This window comes from Tachypleus tridentatus, chromosome 6, assembly GCF_004210375.1.
Source record: "Tachypleus tridentatus isolate NWPU-2018 chromosome 6, ASM421037v1, whole genome shotgun sequence".
NCBI classification, from domain to species: Eukaryota; Metazoa; Arthropoda; class Merostomata; order Xiphosura; family Limulidae; genus Tachypleus; species Tachypleus tridentatus.
The window spans coordinates 44,734,816-44,761,328 of NC_134830.1; the positions used below are offsets into that span (position 1 = coordinate 44,734,816).

Below are 26,513 nucleotides of genomic sequence, written 5' to 3' on the forward strand. Positions count from 1 at the left end.
GGATATTAATCGCCGTAGTTTAAGTCTCTGAGTTTATCATCCTGTGAATTTTGTAATTCTTAGGTTTGAGGTTACTAAAACACCAGTTTTAATAAAGGTTGATTTATTTATTAAATATCTTAAACTAGTCACTGCTGATGAAATTGACAACAACATAAAACAGCGGCTTCTATAATAAGTGTTTTGAATCAAAATAAATGTTTCTCACAAACGTAAACATGAATAACTACCTAGTGTAAGTAATCTTTGAAACTCTTAAATTTATCAGATTGTAAGCAAATACGTTACGAAATTGAAATGTTGACAATCGTACACAAAAGTTGTATTTTATATTTTTATTATTTATTTATTTCACCTGAGTAAAAGTAAATTGAAGACACATTTTCCAGTAAACATACAACAAACTACAAAGTATATTGTACAAACAAACAGCTAAATCTTTTTCGGTAAGTACCATTAAAAAAAAAAGCACCCAATGTGCCCGACAGATTTCAAACTTCAAGTTACACTACAGAAGAAAAGCTGTGTACATGACATTTATACATATACAAGTAATATAAAACAAGCTCGAAACACATCATGAAAAAATAATTTATCTCTAATGAAAGAGAAAACGCATCACAATGAAAGACACACATCGGTACAGTTTCAAACAGAATATGACGATAGAAGGTTAAAAAACACAAAAGTAATTTTTAAAATATACAATCCTAGTCTTGCTCTTTCGATGTACCCCTTGTTCAGGGTTAATGATGAGGGATAGAACTTCCCTAAACAGGAATAGCTCAGTGACATGAATGATAGCTCAGGATTCATATCTCATTTAAGATAACAATTTTATTTGGAATTTTAGTTATATCCATTTACTGAAGTGTATCTCAAATTGATTTATTTTGTATATTTTAAGGTCTACCCATTGTTTGTTTGTAGTTAAGCACAAAGATACATAAGAGGTTATCCATGCTCTGCCCATCATGGGTATCGAAACCCGGTTTCTAGCGTTGTAAGCCCGCAGACATATCACTGTACCATCGGCTGGCGCATTACTTTGTAGCATGAATTTGCAAATTACCCAATGATACCATTCTTTTGTATTAACAGGTTCTTAAAAAAAATGCATTTATCAACTGCATCTTTCCTGGTGATTTTTTTTCTCATTAAACATAAAAATCTTGTCTGTTTCATGCATTTCGATTTTAATTATTCGCCAAGAAAGTAAACGTTTGCAGTCTAGTTTATTAAATTACGATCACCTGTACAACTGAGAATATACAGATCTGAAAAACCATGTTGCAATATAGACAGCTAGGAATAGACATTTAAATTAGGGCAACATACTTCTACACAAACAGTTAAATAATTTCGAACAGTTAAGAAATACACTAATACAGTTGTAATATTAGGCCTAAGATATTATTGTGAAGCGTATCAAGTCGTCAACTGAATGTCCCCGACAGCCACAAATGATTCGTTCCTTCAAACACAATGTGGATTTTTAAGTTACTTAGAACTTAGCTGAACTTGTGTTGTACATCAGTAATTACGGTTCAACTAGCCCTAAAATCAAACACAAGTCCACACAAGACTTTTATTGAATTAAAACAGAAAGGTAAGGACTTTACAAACACAACTGCAGAAGTGAGAGAGGTTACGTCACATGTATTTAGTGAACTTTGCGGTACTGGTCATAACAATTTTAATATAATATAATTAAATGTACAATGGAGAATACATCTTTAGCTATCAGTCCGTGACTGTTCTTTTAGCTAACCTGTGGGGAATTTTAAAACATTTGAGTAGAAACGTATTTTACAACAGTAATCAAAATACTAACGATTGTACAAAAAACGAAACAATTCAGCACAAGACAAAAACAACAGATTTAGATATGTAGTAAATTACATTGTTTACTTTCAATATGAATAGTGTCGAAAGAGATACTGTCACGATTTTTCTTACTACGTTTCGCATTATTACAGACTAACGAACAATATTCAGTATTTTACCATTCACAAGTCAGTTCATTTGTTTTTCGACACCTTCTCACTGTTTCTAATCATTTCAAATCTAGAACCTGCATCTAATATTAGGTCACGAATTTCAGTATTATTATGATTATTTTAAAATAAATTATGCACGCTTATTTTTCCATAAATAAGGTATGAGACTGGAAGTTAGAAAATCTACTATTTAGGGTTTTTTTTTTTTTTATAACAACCAAATCACCACGAATGATTAATATTTACAAAACAAGACTTTTGAAGTACTTTTCTTTGTATACAGACTGTGGAAACATCTTAACCCTCAAATTCCCACCCGGTTTATTCCACTGTACACTATCTGTGTTGTCCACATGTTGTATGTAACACATTGAGTAATTTTATGCTTTTATTTGTTGCAACAGACAACGTATAGAAACGAACAAAAAATAAATTGACTCCATTTCTATGTGAAACACTTTCTTTCTAGGATTAGGGTTAGAGAAGTCGTGGATAATCAGTTTAGCAAAGTATGTTTAAAAACACAGCGACATCTATCTGCAATTTAGGATTAAAAATTATACTGAAGAAAAATTATTTGGTTTGTCTTATGTGAATAATTAAATTCCAAACCTTTACATCTTTTCAGGTAACTCAGTTTGTTTCGACATGGCTAACAACGCAACCGACCAACCACTTTTTACACTTTTAAGAAATTGTGTAAGAATAAAAGCGTAGAGAATAATAGAAGACACAATCATGTTCACCTGTTTGTTCACACCTAGAGGTTACGGGTTTGCAATGCTTCACATTTAACTTTAAAAGTCCGTCACGCGATCACAAACCAAGATATTAAAGACATATAATTCCTATATATATAAAACTACAATTTTTCTGAGGAGTTGCACACAAAGCAACGGTGTAATTACCTAAAATTTTCTATTTTCGTACCTGAGTTATATTATCAGCTTTTAGACACTTTAAAGAGTTGTTCGTTTTGTTTTGCTACCTCCCAACACATTTACATAAAATTCGTGTTGATACCAAAAATAAATAACCTGTTAAAAAACAAAGTATTCATTCTATCCATTACACATTTTAGTGCAAAGTTTGTTTTAATATTTTACCGATTTGATTGCTTGGCAAATCATGATATCATATCTTCCTCATTTTCATCTGTTACTCAATTTAAAATTCCTCTTAAACGTATTAATCTACGTTACAAAAAAAACAATATCTAACGAAATGAGAAAACCACTTTACTGTCTGACATCTCGTCAGGTACGAGAGATCGATTGCAGCTCCACCTTCAACATCATCAGGTATGGTTTTCATTTACTGTTACTAAAAGACTAACACAGGATATTTATGGCTGTTTACACGAAACCTTATTGAAACTTACACTCGGCTTCTTGTATACAGTATTTACATTATTTTAGATACGGCCTAACTACAAACGTGTTTCACGATATACAAACACATGACCACATTTTAATTTCTGTACAAACTTAAATTACTGCCAAGTATTGATACGATGATGAGGTTAAGTGAAATGTTTCTAGACTTTGGTCCTATTTTACCACAAAAGTAACGAAGAAAATTAAACACAGCAACGTTAAGTAAAAACCCTAACATTACCTCCTAAACACTCTCCAAGTGTAGTTCAATTAATACAATTGGTTCCATATATTTTCGCCTAGATGTCACTGATATAGCGTTAATATCTATAAGTCTGTACTCTAATATTGTTGAGCGTAATCGTCCCACTGTGGAAGGAAGCTTACAGCGCCACTCCTTTATGTCTGTGAATGTTTGGCCTCTGTTACGGGAAGCACTGTCGGCGTAATTCTCAAATTTCACGTCATTTCCGTTGTCACGTGGTTTCTAATCCAATGCGCTTCTTCCCATCAGCACGTTGTAGTCGAATGTCAGCTTCTGCGGTCATCTTGACCAAGTCTGGTGAATCAGATGGGGCTAACTCGGATCGTATTGTATTACCAGTTCCAGTCCTAGTAGCAGTAGCGCGGATTTTAGCTCGAATTTTTTCTAGCCTGCTTAGAGTAGAAGCTTGGGGAGAAGGTGGGACTGTGGGGGCGCGTCCCATCGCATTCATATAGTCAGCTATTAACAGGGTGATGTCCAGGATCTGGAAAATTATGTAACTTTCATTCAGGCCAATTCTCGTGAATAACAAACACTTTTATACTATAGAGCATTATCAACATTTTGAAGTAATACTGGCAAACAATACTAGTAACTTCAAGGCTTGACATCTAAGGTACTTTAAAAAAAGGATACCTCCAGTTTATTCACGTAGTACAAAATAATAATTGTCGTTGAATTTATTATATCTATTATATATATATATATATTAAGTCGTTATGTATGATGCTAGAAAAATGTAAACGTTCACTGAAATAAACGCCACACAATGTCATGAAAACGTTTGCGTTAAATATGGATAAGGAATATATTATGTCAATGTAATTAATGCAACTTTAATTAATTAATTAGTACGTAGAAGTAGATCTTCCTTCCACATAAGAGCAAGACCGACTAACATTAAAAGGTATACGTACAGTTAGACAAAGAATTGTGTGTTCAAAATGTGAATCAAAAACACGCGAATCAGGCACTAAACAATAACGTTGAATATTTGACATTTCACCAGCAAATGTTAAAAGTAAAGCACTACATTATGTGTCTCCTGCCGTAACCTTTACAGGTGAACAGAAGGAAAAATGTGGTTCACTGTAATTCAATCAAGAAAACTTATACACGTGTTTACATCTGTTATACAATTATCGTCGCTGGCGGTTTTGGCTGTGGTTTCGAACTATTCTTCCGTATAAATAATTTTGTATTCACAACATTATCGTTTCTTTAAAATAACTAATATACGTGCAGAATGACTGATATTACCATTTTAATGTATTCATATTACCAGTTAGTACATACCTGAAATATTCAACAAAATTTTAAATGCACATTACCATACTGTAAAAGGTAAGTACGATACTAGCTGTAGAACAAAGAATGGAACAAACTAGGATCCAGCCACGAAAATAACAACAAACATTCCCGTTTCAACTCTTGTAAAGAGAGTTTTACGTAGTTTTCTAAACGCTTGTCCAGAAAAACTAGTCACTTGTGGTCGGTTGTCAAACACTACTAGATAAGGAATACCGTAGCAGTATCCCTGGGAATTAGTTATCGATTCAATGTTTTTCAATATCAACTGGAAATAAATTAAAAACTCAAGTTGTGACATTATTAAATGTCTAAAAAAACTATTTTGGATTTGGTTGGATAAGCAGTCTGTTTGTTTACCACACTAAAATATAATAATCTCTAAGCCTTGGCAGAAGCGACTCAGGATGGGGTAGGAAAGTAAATATCGGTTAGGAGACGTTTCTATTGTTTAGTTGTTATACATTACAAATCACAACTAGTTGTTATACGTTACAAATCACAACTGAATAGTGTTCAGAAAAATAACATTTCCACGTACTTGATGATGGAAATGCAAAGTAACATGACTAAAAGTTACCAAGCATTCAAACTACGAGAAGGTACTGCAGAGGAACACGACTAAAAGTTACCAAGCATTCAAACTACGAGAAGGTGCTGCAGAGGAACACGACTAAAAGTTACCAAGCATTCAAACTACGAGAAGGTGCTGCAGAGGAACACGACTAAAAGTTACCAAGCATTCAAACTACGAGAAGGTGCTGCAGAGGAACACGACTAAAAGTTACCAAGCATTCAAACTACGAGAAGGTACTGCAGAGGAACACGACTAAAAGTTACCAAGCATTCAAACTACGAGAAGGTACTGCAGAGGAACACGACTAAAAGTTACCAAGCATTCAAACTACGAGAAGGTACTGCAGAGGAACACGACTAAAAGTTACCAAGCATTCAAACTACGAGAAGGTACTGCAGAGGAACACGACTAAAAGTTACCAAGCATTCAAACTACGAGAAGGTACTGCAGAGGAACACGACTAAAACACGACTAAAGTTACCAAGCATTCAAACTACGAGAAGGTACTGCAGAGGAACACGACTAAAGTTACCAAGCATTCAAACTACGAGAAGGTACTGCAGAGGAACACGACTAAAAGTTACCAAGCATTCAAACTACGAGAAGGTACTGCAGAGGAACACGACTAAAAGTTACCAAGCATTCAAACTACGAGAAGGTACTGCAGAAGAACACGACAAAACGTTACCAAGCATTCAAACTACGAGAAGGTACTGCAGAGGAACACGACTAAAAGTTACCAAGCATTCAAACTACGAGAAGGTACTGCAAAGGAACACGACTAAAAGTTACCAAGCATTCAATCTACGAGAAGGTACTACATGGCCAAAAGTATGTGGACACCCTTTCTAATTAGTGTGTTCGGCTAGTTCAGCCACACTTATTGCTAACTGGTGCATAAAATCAAGCAGACAGCCATACAATCTCCATCGACAAACACTGGCAGTAGAATGGGTCGTACTGAAGAGCTCAGTGACTTTCAACGCGGCACTGTCATAGGATGCCACCTTTCCAACAAGTCAGTTCGTCAAATTTCTGCTCTGCTAGAGATGCCTCGATCAACTGTAAGTGCTGTTATTGGGAAGTAAAAACATCTAGGAACAACAACAGCATAGTGCCAACTGCAAAGTATTGTGGAGAATGCATTAAGATTTCCCTTCACTGGAACTAAAGAGCCTTGTCCAAACCATGAAAACAGCGCCAGACCAATAATGTTTATTATTAATCAACGTGTGAAGTCGATTAATCTGTTATCAATGTACATTCTTCATGAACGTGCGACCACAACCCCATCGAACACCTTTGGGATGAACTGAAACGCCGATTGCGAACCAGGCCTTCTCGCCTGACATCAGTGCTCGGCCTCACTAATGATCTTGTGGCTGAATAGGAGCGAATCCCCATAGCTATGTTTTAAAATATAGTGAAAAGCCTTCCCAGAAAAGTGGAAGCTGTTATAGCAGCAAATGGGGAACCAACTCCGTATTAATGCCCATGGTTTTGGAATGAGATGTTCAACAAGCACATATGAGTGCGATGGTCTGGTATCCACATACTTCCTGCCATGTAGTGTACGTTGATAATAAATTCATTCACTTCACACGTTCATGATGAATGTACATTAATAACAGATTCATCGACTTCGCATGTTCATTAACAATACACGTTTAAGGCCAAACTTTACATTTAGAATGTACTTTTAATGTCCAACGCAGTAATACTCAGTAACTGAAAAGAAGCCACGCGTAAGGAAAACTCATAGCTTGGTGTTCCTGATTTATTTGTTACCTTTACCTTCACACTGTAACACCAAACCTCCTCTATAAGCATTTATGTTAGGTTATAAAAGAAAGGGCATATTGTACTATATGATACCTTAAAAGTTACCCCCTGTAAAATTTCATAAATAGAAAAGCGGTATGCATACCTTTGGTTTTGGCATTGAGAAAAGTAGACGTTCCGTTGCACCACCTTCTTTGTTGTTCTCAATTTCTGACTGGCTAACAACAAGCATGAAGTCATCTCTACATCCACCGAATGTCAAAACAGCAGAATAAGGATATCGAGCGATTGGTTGCTGGTGTAAAAAAATAAATAAAAAATCCGACATTTTTTTTCCATCTATTGTCCACAGAAAGAAATGTCAATTGTGTAATGTTAATTACTTACGTCATTGAATAATCTAAAATGAAACACAACATCTTTAGTAAATATAAATAAATATTACAGTAACCTTATAAAGACGAAAACAAAGACAACTGTTGCAGTAACACTTCTTAATGCTGGTATTAAACCATCATGTATTTATAACTGTAATTTAAAACAAACAATAGTAGTTTCTGACTTTGACCAATTCGGGAGTACTGCGAAACTCCGTCGTTAGTAATCAACGAAATAAACACTAAAATAAGTTTGTAGCATTCAACACCTTAGTAGACTGAAACATCCATACTGTAATACAACTAAGTTGTAGCACGTTTGATACCCTCTTCCCGCTTTCAATTTTTACTTCTTTAAAAATATTTTACCCTTAATGAATTGTATTCTATGACTGAATATGGTGTGCTCGAGGGGTTGTAGTTTCTGTAAGTGAGGGGAGATTCGTTCGTTCAAGCGAAGTTAAGCACAAAGCTACACAATGGGCTATTTGTGTTCTGCCCATCACGGGTATCGAAACATGGTTTTAGCATTGTAAGTTAGCAAAGATACCGATGTGCCACTGGGAGGTTGTGTGTGTGTGTGTGGGGGGGTAACCGACATTATAAACCATAAGCTTCACAAAAAGTCCCGTGGGGGAAATTCCATTTCTAATTAAGAGTATGCATCGCTATTAGTACTTAACTTTTGATAGTGATATAAAGTCATATGAAGCAAATGATAGTTATGTATAAAGTTGTTTATAACGAACAACAATATCAGGCATTATCTTCATAATGGGTATTATTGGGTAACACATATCTACATATATATCTCTGCTAAGATTTATTGTTGTTTTAAACAAAAATGCTGAGAATATAGGACTCAATTAACGTACCAATAAACAAATCGTTGTAATTTAGAGCTGTTGTAACTCAACATCCACGTACTAAATCGATATTTTTACAAGTTTTACGAAGAACAATTACAAATAGTCTTAATTCAATATCTAGGATGAAATCCTCAGGAGTTGGTCTGTAAATTAGGAGGAAGAGGTCTTTTGAGAACCCGACCCTCCCAAGTCTCTGAACAATTGAATATCGATCCAGAATAGACTACTTGTAAACAAAGTTAGTTAAAAGAAAAGAAGCAAAATACATCGTAGTAACGTCAACAATACGCTCCCTAGTGATCACAACAAAGTGTTGTTCAAACAGTTAATTTATCTCTATCGAATATAAGCCGTACTTAATTAAGGCTTAATTAGTGCTAGGCCTAAAACAGGTGGATTTAGAAAAAAATTCGGTGTCTGCGATTATAATTCTATTATTCTGGAAATCCTGTATTTAAACAAATGGCCGAGATCTATGTGACTGAGATTTTTAAAAATCTTTATCGTGTTACTCAATTTTTCTGTCCTGCAAATGTGCGCGCATCTTACCATGTGAATGCGCATGCGCGCGTAACTAACATAACAACAAGGCGGATATCAAAATGCACAAATAAACATTTTGTACAGCAACACATTAAATGTTTATTAAAGTTTTTAAATAGGTCTACCGTTAGATCGTTGAAGAACAATATAAGTTTATTTAATGGTTGTATTAAGCGCGTTAAAGTTCAGACCTAACTAAACTAAAAACAAACTTGCACAAGTTACAGTTAATTTACCTCTTTATCAAATATAAACTGTACTTAATAAAGCCTTTATTATTGTTAGGCCTAAAACAGGTTGAGTTAAATAATTCGGTGTCTGTGATTATAATTCTTTTATTTAGAGTTCCCGTATTTATAGAAATACTATTGTATTTTTTTGTTTGAAGTTAAGCACAAAGCTACACAGTGGGCTATTTGTGCTCTGCCCACACGGGTATCAATATCCGGTTTTTACGGCGTCACTCCAGAGACATGTCCCTGTACCACTGAGAGGCAGTGCTATTGCAATAAATATAATAATTTGACCGCAATTATTTGGCGGATCTCTAGTAGTTACAAATAATCTTCTATACAGGATTTAGAAATTCTAGGATTCAAATTTCCTAGGCCATCTTCTCAGATACATTTCTATTTCAAGTGGGTTTCTCGACATCAAGAGTTCGGTATACTGTTAAAAAGTCTTAAATACATTAATTTTCATATTCATTTATCAATGCATTATGAAAAAATTATATTGACTAGTTTAATTTCTCATACTTATTTAGTGTGTGCGAACAAGAAGAGGCTACAATGAATACATGATAAAGCACGTTATCTACTTTACATACTTTTAAATGTTTCTGGCACCATGAGTAAAATAATATAAGGAAATATTTTCCTAACTCTGTATGTGCAGCGGATAAGATCGTGTTTGTTTTAATTTCACTTTATTGATGTTTCATTGGAAAGTAAGCGACCATGCGGAGTAAAAAATATTTTAAAACCAAAAACCCCTTTGAAACACATTGAAGTCATTACTAATGGCTGTAATGAATAACCCTAACAAAGCAATGCTTAGTTTCGAAATGGTATTGCCATACCTTTATTGACTAAGTTAAAAGAAATCAATAAAAAATTCCAAAGATCCAATGAAAAGAGCTCACATATCTGCAAGTGACAATGTATTTATATTATTGTCGCATAAATCGTATGGTTTTTGAAACCCGAGAGAGAGAGACAGTGGAGGTCAAGTTTACTGCAGAGTCACCTTCTGAGAAAATGCTAAACTAAATTCCAGGAAACAAGTTTGTTTGTTTTCTTTTTTTCGTTTTCAAGGTTCAATGACTTTCCTATTAACTAGGCCACACAAGTGAATCAATTTCTATTCTTCTCGTATCATTTCTTACAGCACTTGTAGCATAGACATTTTATTTTTAATGGAATTCCTTGTTCTGTGAAGGCTGTGGACAAAAGAACACATTGTGATTGGAAAATTTACACGTTGGACTTCTGGTGAACTATGAAGGAATTTGTTTGGAAAGTTTAAATATTTTACTGTAATACTAATAAGTATATAAATAAGTGCATTAGGTTTTAGCTTAAGAAAAAAGAGTAATTTTTTATAGCAAAGCCACATTGGGCTATCTGCTGAGTCCACCGAGGGGAATCGAACCCCTGATTTTAGCTTTGTAAATCCGAAGATTTACCACTGTATCAGCGACGGACATTAACAAAAAAAAAGGCGCATATTTATAAGATACATAAATATAAATACACACACCTATTAAGAAGAATATTTAACAGTTTATTTCACGTATTTCCGGAAAAGGTCCATTGTATCATAAACTGTCTACAAAATGGACCCCTCATTTTTTTATTTTCCTGACTAATTAGAAATTTCAAGTGTGAGTTGTGATCATTTCGTGTTCATCCGTCAAATCTGACGTTACAAAAGTTTGAGTCCTGAGTATTAAACATTGTGTATTCTGTAACAAATATACTCTTCAAGAAAAGAAACGCAGTTTTTGTTATTTTAAAGAGAAATATATGTAATAACTTTACAAGCTCAGAGTATGTGATGTTACACATGTTAAGGCACTGATTGTCAGACCAAAATGACAATAAAAGTTGTGCACATTGAAAACGGAGGAAAACATCGGATTTTTTGCCAAAACGCATTCGTGTCCAATAAATGTGTTTGAGAGATCTGCATGTTCTGCAAGTGCAACATGTGCAAAATCCCTATAAAAGTGACGGGTTCTCGGTTCCCATAGCTCAGTGTTAAGCCACCGACACGCAATACAGTTACGCCAAGACTGACTGAAGCACAACGCAACAACGCCATTGGTCGTTTGTAAGCAGGCGAATCTCGATAAGATGTTGCCAGAGCTGTGAATGTCCACCCAAGCACCATCACAAGGCTATGGAATCGTCACCAACAACATGGATCAACTTGTGACCGTCCACGATCTGGCAGACCTCGTGTGACCACGCCCGCACAAGATCGCTACATCCGGTTACGTCACCTTCGGGATAGGACCACCACTGCGACGTCTACTGCCTCAACCATACCAGGGCTGCGTAGGATTTCCGATCAGACCGTACGCAACCGTCGACGAGATTTTTAGGCCCCATGTGCAACCCATCATGGTGAACGTCAACGACGTTTTTCAACATGACAACGCCCGTCCTCACACAGCCCGACTCACCACTGATCTTCTTGAGACACCACAACATCAACGTTCTTCCCTGGCCCTCCAGATCATCAGATTTAAACCCCATCGAACATCTTTGGGACGAGTTGGGACAACCTCAACCGCAGACTCTACCTCAGCTTGCAGCAGCTTTGCAGGCTGAGTGGACAGCCATTCCACAGAATGTGATTCGTCATCTCATCGCTTCCATGGGCAGGAGGTGCCAAGCAGTTATTGATGCTCACGGGGGGCATACTCGTTATTGACGTTGAGTGACGTTAAACGTCAACTAGTGAGCGTGGACTTTGCCTTTGCAGATTTTGATGTTCAGCAGTGAATGTGCAAAGTTTCACACATGTCATACAGAACTACCCGGAATAAACTTGTTAACAATATGTCTCAAATTTTGCCTTTTGCGTTTCTTTTTTTGAAGGGTATACGTAGGTGATTTGTTTATAAAGACGTTAAGCTGAAGTATGTGTTATATCACACACAGGATAACATACAATTATCGAAAACCTTAAATAAATTTACAGCAGATAAGCAAGGAAAAAAATTATATGACTTTGTAAAATGTCCGCGAAAAGCTATGTATGAACTCTTTCCGCATAGCCATCCCTACTTAAGAAATGGTAACCGATAAAGGAAGGCACCTAATCAACAGTGCCCCCCCCCCTCGTGGCACGCATTATGTCTCGGGTTTACAACGCTAAAAACCGATACCAGTGGAGGGCAAAGCACACATAACCCATTGTGTAGTTCTGTGCTTAATGACAAACAATAAAAATAGCCAGCAGCACTTAACGCCAATTATTGGGTTACCCTATTCGATTAGCGCATCTACAACCCAAGAGTGTGGAACGTATTTTTATAGCAATAGCACACGAGCAACAAGACCACACCCAGCTCAACTTATAATAATCTCAACTAAACTCAAAAGCAGTTTTTGGGTTAAATGGAGATATTTCATACACTCCGTCAACTAAACTAAGTAAACAAGCTAACTACTTTGTTCTAATACATTTCGAATTTTATAGCGAGTATAAAAGTAGAAAATTATTAGTTAAAAAAAATAACCTAAAAACCTCTATCTTCGATCGACCTGCTAACCATTAGGCCTAGCTAAATTTTATTCGGCGTATCATTCAAAAGAACACAGTCTTTGATAACTTTTCTTTCATGACCGAAAGCCGTAGCTTGTAACAGGTTTTATTATATATCTTTAACTTTCTTCGAAGTATTGAGGAGAATAAGGTGTTACCTGAAAAACCGGTTTAATCGTGAGGAAAAGGAACTGTTGTAAGTATGTTATCTTTTTAGGCGTACGATACGTGACTTCATTGAAAATAGTGGAAGCTTGGTAACGTGAGCTATTATTAACTGTCGAAATGCATACTGCAACCACTTATAAAAACCAATACGTTAAAAGGTATATCGGTTTCAATTATAGTCCTAACTACATTCTGAGAAATACCTTACGGAACGTATGTTATTCGAAAATGACTAATTTTAAAAATTATTACATTTCACAGCGGCCTAACGATCCATGACAGTCCTCTGTGATACCAAATGGTAATTATTTATCAATTAAAAAGAAAAGAGGAGACAGAGATAGTGGAGAAACTATTTAGTGGAAATACATATGATGAGAGTTTTGTGTCTTAAAATGATTTTAACAGTAAACAGGAAGAAGGTATTCGTTTTTATATTTCGCCCAAAGCAACACGAGGGCTATCTGCGCTGGCCGTCCCTGATATAACAGTGTAAGATTAGAAGAAAGGCAGCTAGTCATCATTACCAACCACCAACTCTTGGTCTCTTATTTTACCAACGAATAACGGGATTGATTGTCACATTATAACGCCCCCACGGCTGAAAGGGGGAGTATATTTACTGTGACAGGGATTCTAACCCACGACTCTTAGATTACAAGTCGATCGCCCTAAATACCTGGCCAGAAGGAATTACTGAAAATAAGGGTATAAAAGTGCTGGTTTTCGTAAGCTGTTACCCATACTCCCACGTTTGATATATATGGTCATGAAAGAATAATTTCGGGCTTCATGTGAATCGACCGCTTGGCGTTTTGTTGTTTTACATACACGTCTATTCGTGTGTCAAATTCCTTGAAATATCAAAGTGAATTTCTATAACAGCTGCGAAAGTCTGTAAGATCAGCTCTCATCAACTGAGAAAGGCAGAAGAATAATGGAAAATACGTATTATTTAGTTAAATATTATCAGACCAATAATGTCCACATATGAATCGTTTAATTACAGACCTGACGTATGTTAACATTCCAATCCTCGAGTCGTTACGGTTTCTCTATGTTCTTCCAAAACCCACTTATATGTTTCTTGTTTTAGTTAGCTTAAAGTTTTGTTTTTTTGTTTTCAGAACAAAGCCCCTGTTTCCACTTTGTTTGATTCCGTTTTACTTCTTCAGGTTACACATGCTTATCTTTACTGCTATCATATGAACCTGTCTTTACCGTTATTATACATGCCTATCTTTATCTCTATTACAAATGCCTGTATTTACTACTATTACACATTCCTATCTTTACCCCTATTATATGTATCTATTTTTACCTCTATTACACGTGTGTCCTTACCGCTATTGCACATGCCACTCTTTAGCCCTATTACAAATGCCTGTCTTTGCTATTATTACAGATTCCTATCTTTACCCCATTCTATATGCCTATGTTTTTTTACTCCTATTGCACATGCCTATATTCTGAGCTAACACTATACAAGGACAACATCAATTTTAACCTGCTTGCTTCAGTAATCACTTTCAAACAGGTTAAAGCGACTTTCATAATATTAATAAAAGTTCTTGACCAATCTATTTCAAGTATCCACGTTCGTGGAGAACACACTGGACAGATCTAACAATAGCCACATTCGATGCAATAAGTCAATGTTTGTCTCAAAGTTGATTTCTGACACCGTTCGTAATCACAGGAAATACACATTCGTTACCCTTCAGAAGGGTATTCACACAATTTTATCCCATATTGAGTTAGAAATAAGTTAACCAACGATGTTATCGTCTTCAGTAATTCACAAGTATATGAAATTTAGTATAGGTAACGCCCTAACCACCCGGCCACGCTAGGCCAAACAACATGGCAATCTGAAATTAAAGACACTGAAGCAGAACTCGGTCCAAAAACAAGTTCGACGTCAAATAAAATGGAATCTTATTGGTGACAAGTTATCCTTACAAAAAGAAAAGTTCAGTGTCGGGAGAATCCTTACCTAATGTCTTCAGTGAAGTTTAAAAAATATTTAACTTTGCGAGTCGAGTGCCTTAACCACGAGGCCAGGCAACAGAAAGTGTATAGGTCATGAAAGGCTTAATATAAAATGAAGATATTGTAGAAATCCAACTGGATAAAAAACATAGTACTGTCATACAAACCAAGTAAGATTACTTGGATAAAGCTAGTGTTTTGAATGACACAATTTAATCTGATTCAAATTATGAACCTACTAAATATAACAAAAAAACAGAAACACTCTAATTCGATTGTAAAGAACTTTTTTAAATTTAAAGGAGAAGAAAAACATGACCTAAAACATAATATTTAGATAGAAGACCATCAGGAAATGATCCTGAAGTTCTTTGTGGATTTCCCAATGTCCATTATTTCAAGTATCAGCTTTATTCATTACGCTCCAACACTGTTGTTAGTTCATTTTTAGGGTAAAATTCACTGATCACAAACGCGATTTGAAATAACAGCTTTGGTTTGAAATTAGAACACAAACTTAAAGAGCCTGCTAGGTTTGAAAAAGAAACTTTGTTCACCAACATGGTCTATAGATGATTGTTTGGTTAGTTCATTGGTTGTTATTAAGAGCAATACTACACAATGGACTATCTGTGCTCTGCCATCACAGGTACTAAAACCCAATATTTAGCGTCGTAAGCATCCAAACTTACCATTCAACCACTGTGGTACCCTACAGAGGAAACTATAAATCATGGAGTTGTCTTCGTTTATAATGACAGTGAAATATATGAGGAACGTGTTTTTTAAAAAAACACGAAATGTAAAACAAAAGGAATATCTTCTTGTCAACAAACTCTTTATGCTCAAACAGATGGCCCTCACTTAGCAGTGAAAGACTAGAAGAAAGGCAGCTAGTCAATAACACCCACCGCCAAATCTTCGAATACTCTTTTAACAACAAAAAACGAAATTGACTCTCCAACAGCTGAAAAGGCGAGCATGTCTGATGCGATTCGAACCCAAAACACGATTATTGCGAGTCGGGTGTCCTAACCACCTGATCATGCCAGGTCCGTAAATGCGAGTCCAAAATTATTTTTTTCAAAATACCTTAACAGTATTCTTTACAATAGCGGGTCCACCAAGTTTCATTTCTGTCACAAAAATCAGTAGCAATTTATCAAACTAAAAACATTCCAATTTTTTGCTTTAATACTGGAACTTTCGTACTAGTGTTATTAAAACTTAAAAACAATAATCATAAAATCAGAAATATCTCCACTGGCGTAATATATAATATGACCAGTGACTTCTTAAACAAGCAGAACTACTCCGAAAATAATTTGAATACAATGTTTGTAAATTATCGATACCTGTAACATTGTTCTGTAGTACGGTATGTATTAAAAAAAAAAACAACTGAGTAAATTTGTTCATACACTTATTACATATCAACACATATAGTTAAGATGCATTTAAACTCTCCTTGTGGGTTACAGTAGTTTTAAGATGTATTATTTCAACCCACTTGTCACAACTGCACATAATGCTACATCGGTCACACCACGAGATGGTAAAAGTTCGTGTAAACAAGTATTAAAACACCAAAGCATTATCAGGTCCACCGAATTTGACCACGCCTTTAAGTGAGAGCGACAATTTTTTCCTGTCAAATTATTTCAAGATCTTATCTGAGTCAAGTTATTACGTAGTGTACATATAAAGCAGGGTCTATCTAATTCCTAGTAGAATCAAGTGAAGTCAGTAGTTAACAACCAACTTATAGAATGATGTCATCTGGATGTAATAATTAAAGAAACTGTTTACCCGCCTCAGTATGGACTGAGATCTAGTCTGAAAATTTGTGACCTGAAACACACTGTTGGTCCGTCTGTCATTTATGATGATTCCTTTTGTGTGTGTGGTTAATTTGATAAATATTTTGTTGCCACTATGGTAAACACTTCTGTTCTTAACCTGGTAAATTTTGTGGTAAATATGGTAAACATTTTGCAGTTTATACGAACTATTAAATACGGTTGTATTACTCGTTTGTACCTCATTAATGGCACACCAATACGTCCACGAACCTATGCTACTAGAAACCAGGTTTCGATACCCGTGGCGGGCAGCGCACGGATATCTTTGCGTTAATAACAAATAATAACTACTACAACCTTGTTTAGCCCCCCAGAGGCACTGCGGATTGTCTACAAGCTCACATCGCGAGAAATCGGGTTTCGATACCCGAGGCGGGCAAAGCACAGATAGCCCATTGTGTAGCTTTGTGCTTAATTCCAAATAAACAAACAAATTGTTTATCTTTACATTGCTAACAAAACAAATCTTTGTTAATATGACACAAATTTACAGTAGGTGTCACTGTTAGTGATATGTTTTAGATATTCATCAACATTACCGTAGAATATGTTGCATTGCCCCCAGTTATTAGTTGGGTGTTGGACGAATCCCAAACTATACATGCAAAACATTTACATAAGATGGCGCAAAGACAAAATGTTATGCAACTTATATTCGAGGATATACAATTCGTTTGTTTTTGTTGAATTCCGCCTAAAGTTACACTTGGTCTACCCGGGCTTGTTGTTCCTAATTTAGAAGAGACACAGACTGTTTGTTCGTTTTTGAATTTCGCGCAAAGGCAGCCGTCCCTAAATTAGCAATGTAAGATTAGAAGGAAGGTAGGTGGTCATCACCGCCCACGGCCAATTCTTGGGCTACTCTTTCACCAAAGAACAGTAGGGCTGACTGTCACATTATAACGCCCCCACGACTGAAAGGGCGAATATGTTTGGTATAATGGGGATTCGAACCTGCGACCCTCAGATTACGAGTCGAGTGCCTTAACCACCTGGTCATGCCAGGCTTATGATATAGATAGTCTACACTTTCGCTAGAAAAGTAGGATTTACCTTCGTATTATTACATTTTATATCAACATGTGTTTCATAAAACAATATTAATTATAAAGTAATTAATATGACAACTTTATAAGTCACAACAATTACTTGCAAAAATTGTTCCTCCTAAAATAACGCTTCGCTTGGGATCTAAATTTCTTCTCTTAGTAAACTTCTATTTTTATCACATGCTAAGTGTTTTATTTTGTAAGTATATTTAAAAATTTCATTTGACATCCAATAATACTCAAAAGATTTAGTTTTCCTTTAAAACTCACAATGAGCACAAAACTAAAATAATACCTAAAGCTTATTAAAATTATTTAATATACAATTAGTTACCCACAAATAGTAACATAAAACAGAATAATTTATCCTCCAAGTACAACTACTCACTCCCTCTGCAGGGCCGTACCGACGTTTGACGGCGCCCTGTTCAACATATATTCGGTGGCTTCCAACATCCTACCCACCAAAAAATATTATTATTAATATTTATGCATTATATAAACTGTTATAATCATTACAAAATATAATTTTAATAAAAAGATATTGTGCACACATTCAATTTATCCTTAAGCGCAATGTAAATTTTGAATATAACCAACAAAGAAGCTAAACATCCGGGCAGTTGACTGTTTCTAAACACACATTCAACAAGCAATATGGAACTGTTCGCCCCATCCACAAGAACTGCCTTGATTTAAGTAAGCAAACAGTAACTCATCTTGTTAGTTAATCAGGTAACCGGGCTTGACTGGCCAGGTGGTTAAGATACTCGACTCGTAATCCGAGTTTCGCAGGTTCGAATCCCCGTCACACCAAACATGCTCGCCCTTTCAGCCGTGGGGACATTATAATGTTACGGTCAATCCCACTATTCGTTGGTAAAAGAGTAGCCCAAGAGTTGGCGGTGGGTGGTGATGACTAGCGCCTTCCCTCTAGTCTTACACTGCTAAATTAGGGACGGCTAGCACAGATAGCTCTCGAGTAGCTTTGTGCGAAATTGAAAACTAATAAGTTTAACCTTTTTATAGCATTTATAATAATACATGGAATATGTTGTAATGTGTCCAGTCACCGATGTCTATAAATTAAAAAAAAACTTCAAGCTATGTTTTAGCATCTGTAAATTAACAAGAGCTACTGTTATCAGTTTAACTAAACTGCCCAACTTATATTAGTAATGACCCAATGCAACAAAATATGAACAGAACTTCCAGTTTCACAACCTATTACCGGTTTCAAATGTACTTAAATTATTAGTTCCATAAATATATATACATATATACCTGTCACAAATTCTTCGTCTCGAGTTTTTGCAACCTACATGTTTTTAATTGTTCCTTTCACTCTTAGTTTAAAACTCTAAACACACATTCATTTGTTCTCACCATAAAATACTTCTGATAGCTGGCTCAATCGATTAAAACACCAGCGGGAAACAAAGATAGCTCAATTTGATTGAGTCTTTCAGGTGATAGAAACGAGGCGATTATCGCCAAAAAGAGAAGACGGGCGAGTCTTGTCGACCAATCAACCTCTCAGATTAACAACCTCCACAAGAGGGCGTATCGATCTGTGTTTCGTCTGACCTACTTTTTCCATACTTTTAACCGTAAGGAAAATTACTTATTGATTGGAATATGTCCTTTCTAAATAAAATAACGAGATTGAGAACGGTGTGGTTAGCGTGAGGTGAAAGTTAAACGCGAACGCGATTGCGTTACAAAACACTACAGATGTTCTCGGAATTTTTGTTGTGCTACTTAATTATAATTATAACGTAAGAAACAGAAAGCACTATAAAGAAAGGTTCACTTGTGGGATTTAAATACGTTTGTTCTTATGTAAACTTCTCTTTCTGTCAAATGTACAAATTTTCATTTGAATACTGGCTAATACAGATAACAGTTACAATTTTACGGTACTATCTGACTTATGAGCTTAGGTAAATTATACTGTGATTACGAATGGTTTAAAAAGATTTCAAACGTGTCACGTGATAAAACAAACAAACAATGGAAATAAATTCTAAATACCATTAATTGCTTTGTTGGAAAGGCACGCTAAGAAAAACAGCGACGTTTACAGGAATGTATTTGAAATACATTTGTTGTAATGGACCGAACTGAACGGACAAGTATCAATATTTCAGTAATGATAGCCGGCACTTACATTACACTTGTGGTTTTTGTTCAAGAGAATGTCACTGGACTACCATCAACAAATATTCTAGCACATTATGGAGAACGTGTTTCATTAAAAACTCTTACAACCAAGAAGACCAAGAGAGCATGACCCCAGTAATACTTGAAGTTCTGTTTTTTTAGAGAGATGGTAAAGAAGAAGGCTGATTCCGTGGTGCCCTGTGGAGTTATACATATATATATTTAAAGAAGGCTGATTCCGTGGTGCCCTGTGGGGTTATATACATATATATATTTAAAGAAGGCTGATTCCGTGGTGCCCTGTGGGGTTATACATATATATATTTAAAGAAGGCTGATTCCGTGGTGCCCTGTGGAGTTATATACATATATATATTTAAAGAAGGCTGATTCCGTGGTGCCCTGTGGGGTTATATACATATATATATTTAAAGAAGGCTGATTCCATGGTGCCCTGTGGGGTTATATACATATATATATTTAAAGAAGGCTGATTCCGTGGTGCCCTGTGGGGTTATATACATATATATATTTAAAGAAGGCTGATTCCGTGGTGCCCTGTGGGGTTATATACATATATATATTTAAAGAAGGCTGATTCCGTGGTGCCCTGTGGGGTTATACATATATATATTTAAAAAATATAACTTCTGTAATAAAGGGGAGAGGTCATACTATTCCCGGACTGTCACAATGCAAAGTAAGTCATGGTAGCAGGTCTGGACCCTACAGGAAGGGTTGCCACCCCTACTGTTGCTCCCCTACAATAACGAACATCATCCTACTCCACTGAGAACTCTCTCTCCCACAAATGGGTCTGTTATTAGGATTGGTTTGATCATTTCTGGATAAATTCTTTACAAGGAAACTTCTAAGTTCAATATATTTTTATGAAGAGTGTAAAAAGTTATGTTTCTCATGATATTCAATCAAAAATTTTCAAATCAAATAAACCCTCAGGGTAGTTTACCCTGTGACAGCCACAAAACTCAATAACCGTTTTACATCGTTTGTAATCGGTAACATAATAGCGTTACTGATGAACATTTTAGAGTTATCCACACAATAACTTATAAAACCTACAAAATGTCTATATTCTTTAGTGAATATACACCAATACACACCATTATCATAACTATCTATATTCTTTAGTGAATATACACCACTACACACCATTGTCACTGTTTCAGAATCCAGTTTTTGTCAAAGACAAAGTTGATGTTCCATACTCGTACCTGTTTTCAGAGGTCACAGTTTCCATTCTGCTGGTAGTCCATGAAATGATAGACTTCACAGTTTTTGTAGAAGTACTATTGGATCTATACGTTTTTCAAGCGAATATATTTCCAGCCTTTAATTTTTCACTTGAAAATATTTAAAATACCTTTTTTTTTCATTTAAGTTTTTATCAATGGTTTTGGCTTATCATATCTCTTCAGTTATTTAACGTATCACAACAGAAGCAAGCCATGATACTACGGACGTTTTAATCACATACACACATAAATATATATATTTGGCTCACACTGGATTCCTCACCTTCTTACGTGTAATAACACCACGGATAGATTTATTACCGGAAGGATATTAATATATCGAAATTGTTAAGCGATGAAGGCCCAAATAACACAACAAAATATTTGGTCAAGAGAGTCTTTAAATCTTTTCAATATTCCTCAGCTGAGCATTTCGAACCTGAGAAGACTTCAAAACATATCCCAAAATGAAGACTACAGTTATAGAAAAGAATCCTTTGACCCACTATGGTTATCGAAGAGAATCTTCTGACCCACTAAATGCAGACTATGCTTGTAGAAAAGAATCCTTTGACTCACAAAGTGAAGACCATGTTTAGGGAAGAGAATTCTATGACCCACAAAATGAAGACTATGAGTATGAAAGAGAACCCCCTGACCCACGAAATGATGACTATGGTTATGGAAGAGAATCCCCTGACCCACAAAATAAAAAGTATGGTTGTAAAAGAGAATTGTTTGACCCACAAATGAAGACTATGGTCATAGAAGATAATCCTCTGACCCTCAAGATGAAGAATATGGTTATGGAATATAATCACCTGACCCACAAAATGAAAACAATGGTCACAGAAGAGAATCCTCTAACAACACTATTGCGATGAACTTGGACACATCTATCAATAAACGAGTATCTGAAGTTGACGTGAGCCCCTAAGCCAAGTTCCTTCCAACCATACTTAAAATATTATTGTCTATTTTCACGAGTAGCATGAATGAAGAATGGGATATCTTTCGATGACATACCTGTTAATTCCCCCAGTGCAGCTTCAAGGTGCTTTTATACCTTTGATATACTTAAACATGGCCCATATTCAGGTGGAAGACCTGTTGAAAACTTGTCAAGATGTGCAACCCAAGATGCATTTTGCAGAATCTCGTTAAATTATAAATGGTTGTGTCGAACAATACTAAAATGCAATCTTTTTATCAGAGTGATATGTTGAACTATAACAGTCGAAGTACTTTAAAAGTAGTTGTTATGAAAGTGAGGTTAATCTTAGCATAAAGAAAGAAAAAAATGGTGTTTGTTTGCCCATATTATCGAATACAGAATCTGGTTAAAAAAACAACAACAAATTCTTTACGATGACCAAGTTTTAAGGTATTATATCAGGCTCTGTAATTTGAGGTTTCATTATTGTATTTTTTTTTTTACACATGAAGTACATTAAGTTATATTAATTGCGTGGTTTAGTGACATACGATTCTACATTATTTTACCTGTGAACATCGAATACTCTGACAATCATTAAGAATTATTTAACAAATATCAGGTCAGAAATCTCCAGTGTTTCTGTAAATTAATCTACTGCTATCCGTTTCAAGAAGACAAACCCTATACTTAATTACATTAAAAACAAGTTGTTGTTATAGCAACATTTACTTATCACAAACATCACGACCACTTTGTGCAGAAACTTTGGAACGAGTAAACCTACCATAGATACGAAGTCCAAAAGGACAAGACTGTCTTCGGTAACAGCTATCCATACTGTTGACTGGTCACCAGTTTTCAGCTATAATAAAAATGAAAAACACGTGTTTCTGACGTAGGCACTTTTTTTTTTTTTGAACTGCTTATACATTTCAAGAAAATATCACAGAAAATTAAATTATTTTATTGTTCATTTAAAAAATATATTTGTACTGATGTGTTTATATAAATTCTTATTCTGGTTTTCGTACACGTGTAATGTAAATATTGATATAAAATACACACTTATAAAAGACACATATAAAAGACATTTTTTTCTCACTTGTTTAGTAATTGTAAATGTATACCACGTTTTATTTAGGTATGATATACAAATCTCTGAATAAACTATAGCCACGTCATATCATTCTTTTTATTGCATTACGTTGTTAGTGGTAGATAGAGTACTCTTTTTAATCGCATAATTTCCAAGAGCACTGTTTTGGCACAGCGGTATATCTGCGGGCTGAGAACGCTAGAAACTGATAGTGAATAGTGTAGCTTTGTGATTAATAAATAAATTGAAACATTAACAGTAATTTCACAAACTAATAAAATTTAGTGAATACTGCAAACTCTTCTACGTCCACTTGTGTCAACTTTAATAATTGCTGTAAAACAACTGACTGCAATAATTTTTTTGACATTTCTACATGAACACTAGATTTCGCAACTTCAAAGAAACTTTAAGACACAATATAATGGACAGATGCAAGATTATGGGAAAACTCAGTAGAAAATTACATGTTTTAGATCCTTTAGAATAATAAAACATGACTTTTCACAATTTAGTAAACAAAAGGTTTAAAGAACGACACAATTGAAGATATTTTTCCAATAAATGCTCACTACCTGTTGTTTGTGCGCGGTCTTTTGTGCCTTAAAACATTCGTGTGGCTAGGATGAATTGTAACATTGTCAAAAACAGACATCATAACGCCACCTAGTGAGACCGACGTAATAGGAAACCAACAGGGTCTAACATTTTGTTTTCAGTTTGTATTACAACGAAATATGACATCATCCAGTGGCTCAATTATAACTTGGAGGGTTTATTACGTTCAAAATCTGGGTTCGATTGTTGTGGAAAGCATAACACAATACCCCACTAAGCGGCTTTGTGTCAAAAAAAGTAAACAAAATCAATTACTAGAATCAGAAAACAAAGCGTACATAAAAAGTTTTTCTTCAACAGCAGATCTTACAACCAGCATGAGAAACAGCATCGTGTTCAGAACTAGCAATCTGAGACTTTTCACATTAACAGACATTTAAATGATCGTATCATATTTTAAAAAAACCAAAACAAACAAAATAAATGACTTTGCTTGCAGCAAATCCAGAAACAGACTTTAGATAAAAAGAAGATTATTGAAAATGAAAGACAAATTATTGTTAAACGAGACCTACCACACATACATGTATAAATATTATACATGTAGCTATGCATTCTAACATACACGTGGAACGCATAGCAAATACAATATAATATCCTGTTTTATATTCTTTGTTAACATTACAAAACTGAAACAAATACTAAGGTAACCACTCGTATTGCATCCGTCCCGTCTCTAGCCTCGACTGACTTCCAAAACATTATTAAAAGGAATTACTATTTTTTATTTCTTCTTCGACTATATTGTTTTCATATGTATTTCAAGTTATCCCTCATTACGACCTGATAATATTAACAAGCTCATGACATAAGATTTCTATTTCGTTTAATAAATAAAACACCAGATTTATTCCTGTTCGACTTTCGCTTTGATTATTGCGACTATTCACTGTTGTACATCTTTATTTTATTTTGATTTCTGTCTTCTCCAAAACACTAAGAATTCAAAACCTTATTAAAGTGAAGTTGGAATCTTTTTGTTTCGCGATTTTTTGTTTGTTTTATATGACTTTCGCCATAATGGATGGTTTGAAAACCACAACGTTGGTTGCACGTAATTGGATAGATTAAATATAAATTAAAGGGCTTTTTACGTGAATAGGAAAACAGGAAACTAAAGAGACGTACTCATACAAGTGATAAAAAAAAAACGATTCTGAGGAAACGAGTCGTTAACATTCATTATTCCAACCTAGCTCTACGTAAACACTACCACTACTTTCAAACTTTTAGGCGTTATTATTTAAAAGATAAGGATAATTTCAGTATGCATGCGCGTCAACTAGTAAGTACATATTCAATACGTTTTGCTTGTTTTATCACAAAGCCACACATTAGCTAATTTGCGCGATGTCCACCATAGGGAATCAAGCCATGGATTGTTAACCTTGTAAGTCCGTAAACTTACCGCTATTACACAGGGGGATCATTTAAAACGTCGTGATTTTAAAATTCAGAATGTATAATAAGTGCGGAGATTTAAAGAAAACATCGTCCTTTTGTAATAGACTATAAAACATATACAGTACAATACGTTTGTTACAGACGTTTCGCGCAAAGTTACATACAGCCGTCCCCAATACTGAGTGGATGGACTAGAAGAAAGATAACTGGTCAACAGCACCCATCGCCAACCGTTGGACGACCTTTTTGTTTGTTTGTAGTTAAGCACAAAGTTACAAAGTGGGCTACCTGTGTTCTGCCTACCACAGGCATCGAAACCCGGTTTCTATCGTTGTAAGCCCGCAAACATTTCGCTGTGCCAATGGGGAAGTAGGGTTACTCTTAACTATTTAAATATTGTGGTTTTGACAGTCAAAGTTATAGAGCACCCACGGTCCCAAGTGGGATGACAATCACCAATGGGGCCACGCCAGACCCCGTACAGTATCGAGTAGCAGTTGCTTTTTTAATGAATGAACTAAAATATTTCGAGTAATATTCGATGCGAGTATACATTTTCAGAAACAGTCATTCCTATTTCCTCTCCAGTTCTTTTGAAGGAGAAGTTATTGCATTTGTCTATCAACTCACACACCCAACAGTTTCTCCACAGTTATGTTTCTTCACACACCCAACAGTTTCTCCACAGCAATGTTTCTTTACACGAACAACAGATCAGCACATTCTTTTACAAACCAACAACAATTATGTTTTAATATACCAGCAATACGATTCCATTGTTGTTGTTTTTTACGAGCTCAAATAGCTTCTTATTATACACGAAAAACAACAATGCAGAAATATACACAAAGGAAAGCTTAAAGACATGTCAATAGGTTGCTATGGTTGTGCTGTGGTGTTGCTTTTTCTTAGGAAATTTCTAGAAAAATCACCTGCCAACTACACAACCTGAATGTCAGTAGCATGCACAACGGATAACGGATAGCTGGCCAGTAGGAAGGGTTACCATGGCAACTGATTCACGACCGACTGGTTACACTTGTTAATATTTGTAGGCTGTTACATTACGATGCTCCTAACCCAGTATGAGATTT

At 35.4% G+C, this 26,513-nt stretch overlaps 1 protein-coding gene across 6 annotated transcripts in view; it reads right to left on the reverse strand.

The window, feature by feature from the left end:
- Positions 1-320: 320 nt before the first annotated feature.
- LOC143252370 (uncharacterized protein CG43867-like) overlaps positions 321-26,513 on the reverse strand; it is a 409,800-nt gene continuing 383,607 nt past the window's right edge. For 5 of the 6 annotated variants that reach the window (XM_076504374.1, XM_076504375.1, XM_076504373.1 and 2 more), the window contains 3 exons: positions 23,086-23,163; positions 7,454-7,603; positions 321-4,125 (listed from right to left, as the gene is read on the reverse strand). In XM_076504374.1, coding sequence (XP_076360489.1) covers positions 3,853-4,125; positions 7,454-7,603; positions 23,086-23,163 — 501 coding nt within the window. In that variant the 3' untranslated portion in view covers positions 321-3,852. Of the gene's footprint in view, positions 4,126-7,453; positions 7,604-23,085; positions 23,164-26,513 lie in introns of those variants that run through there. The other variant, XM_076504378.1, reaches the window with a different exon arrangement.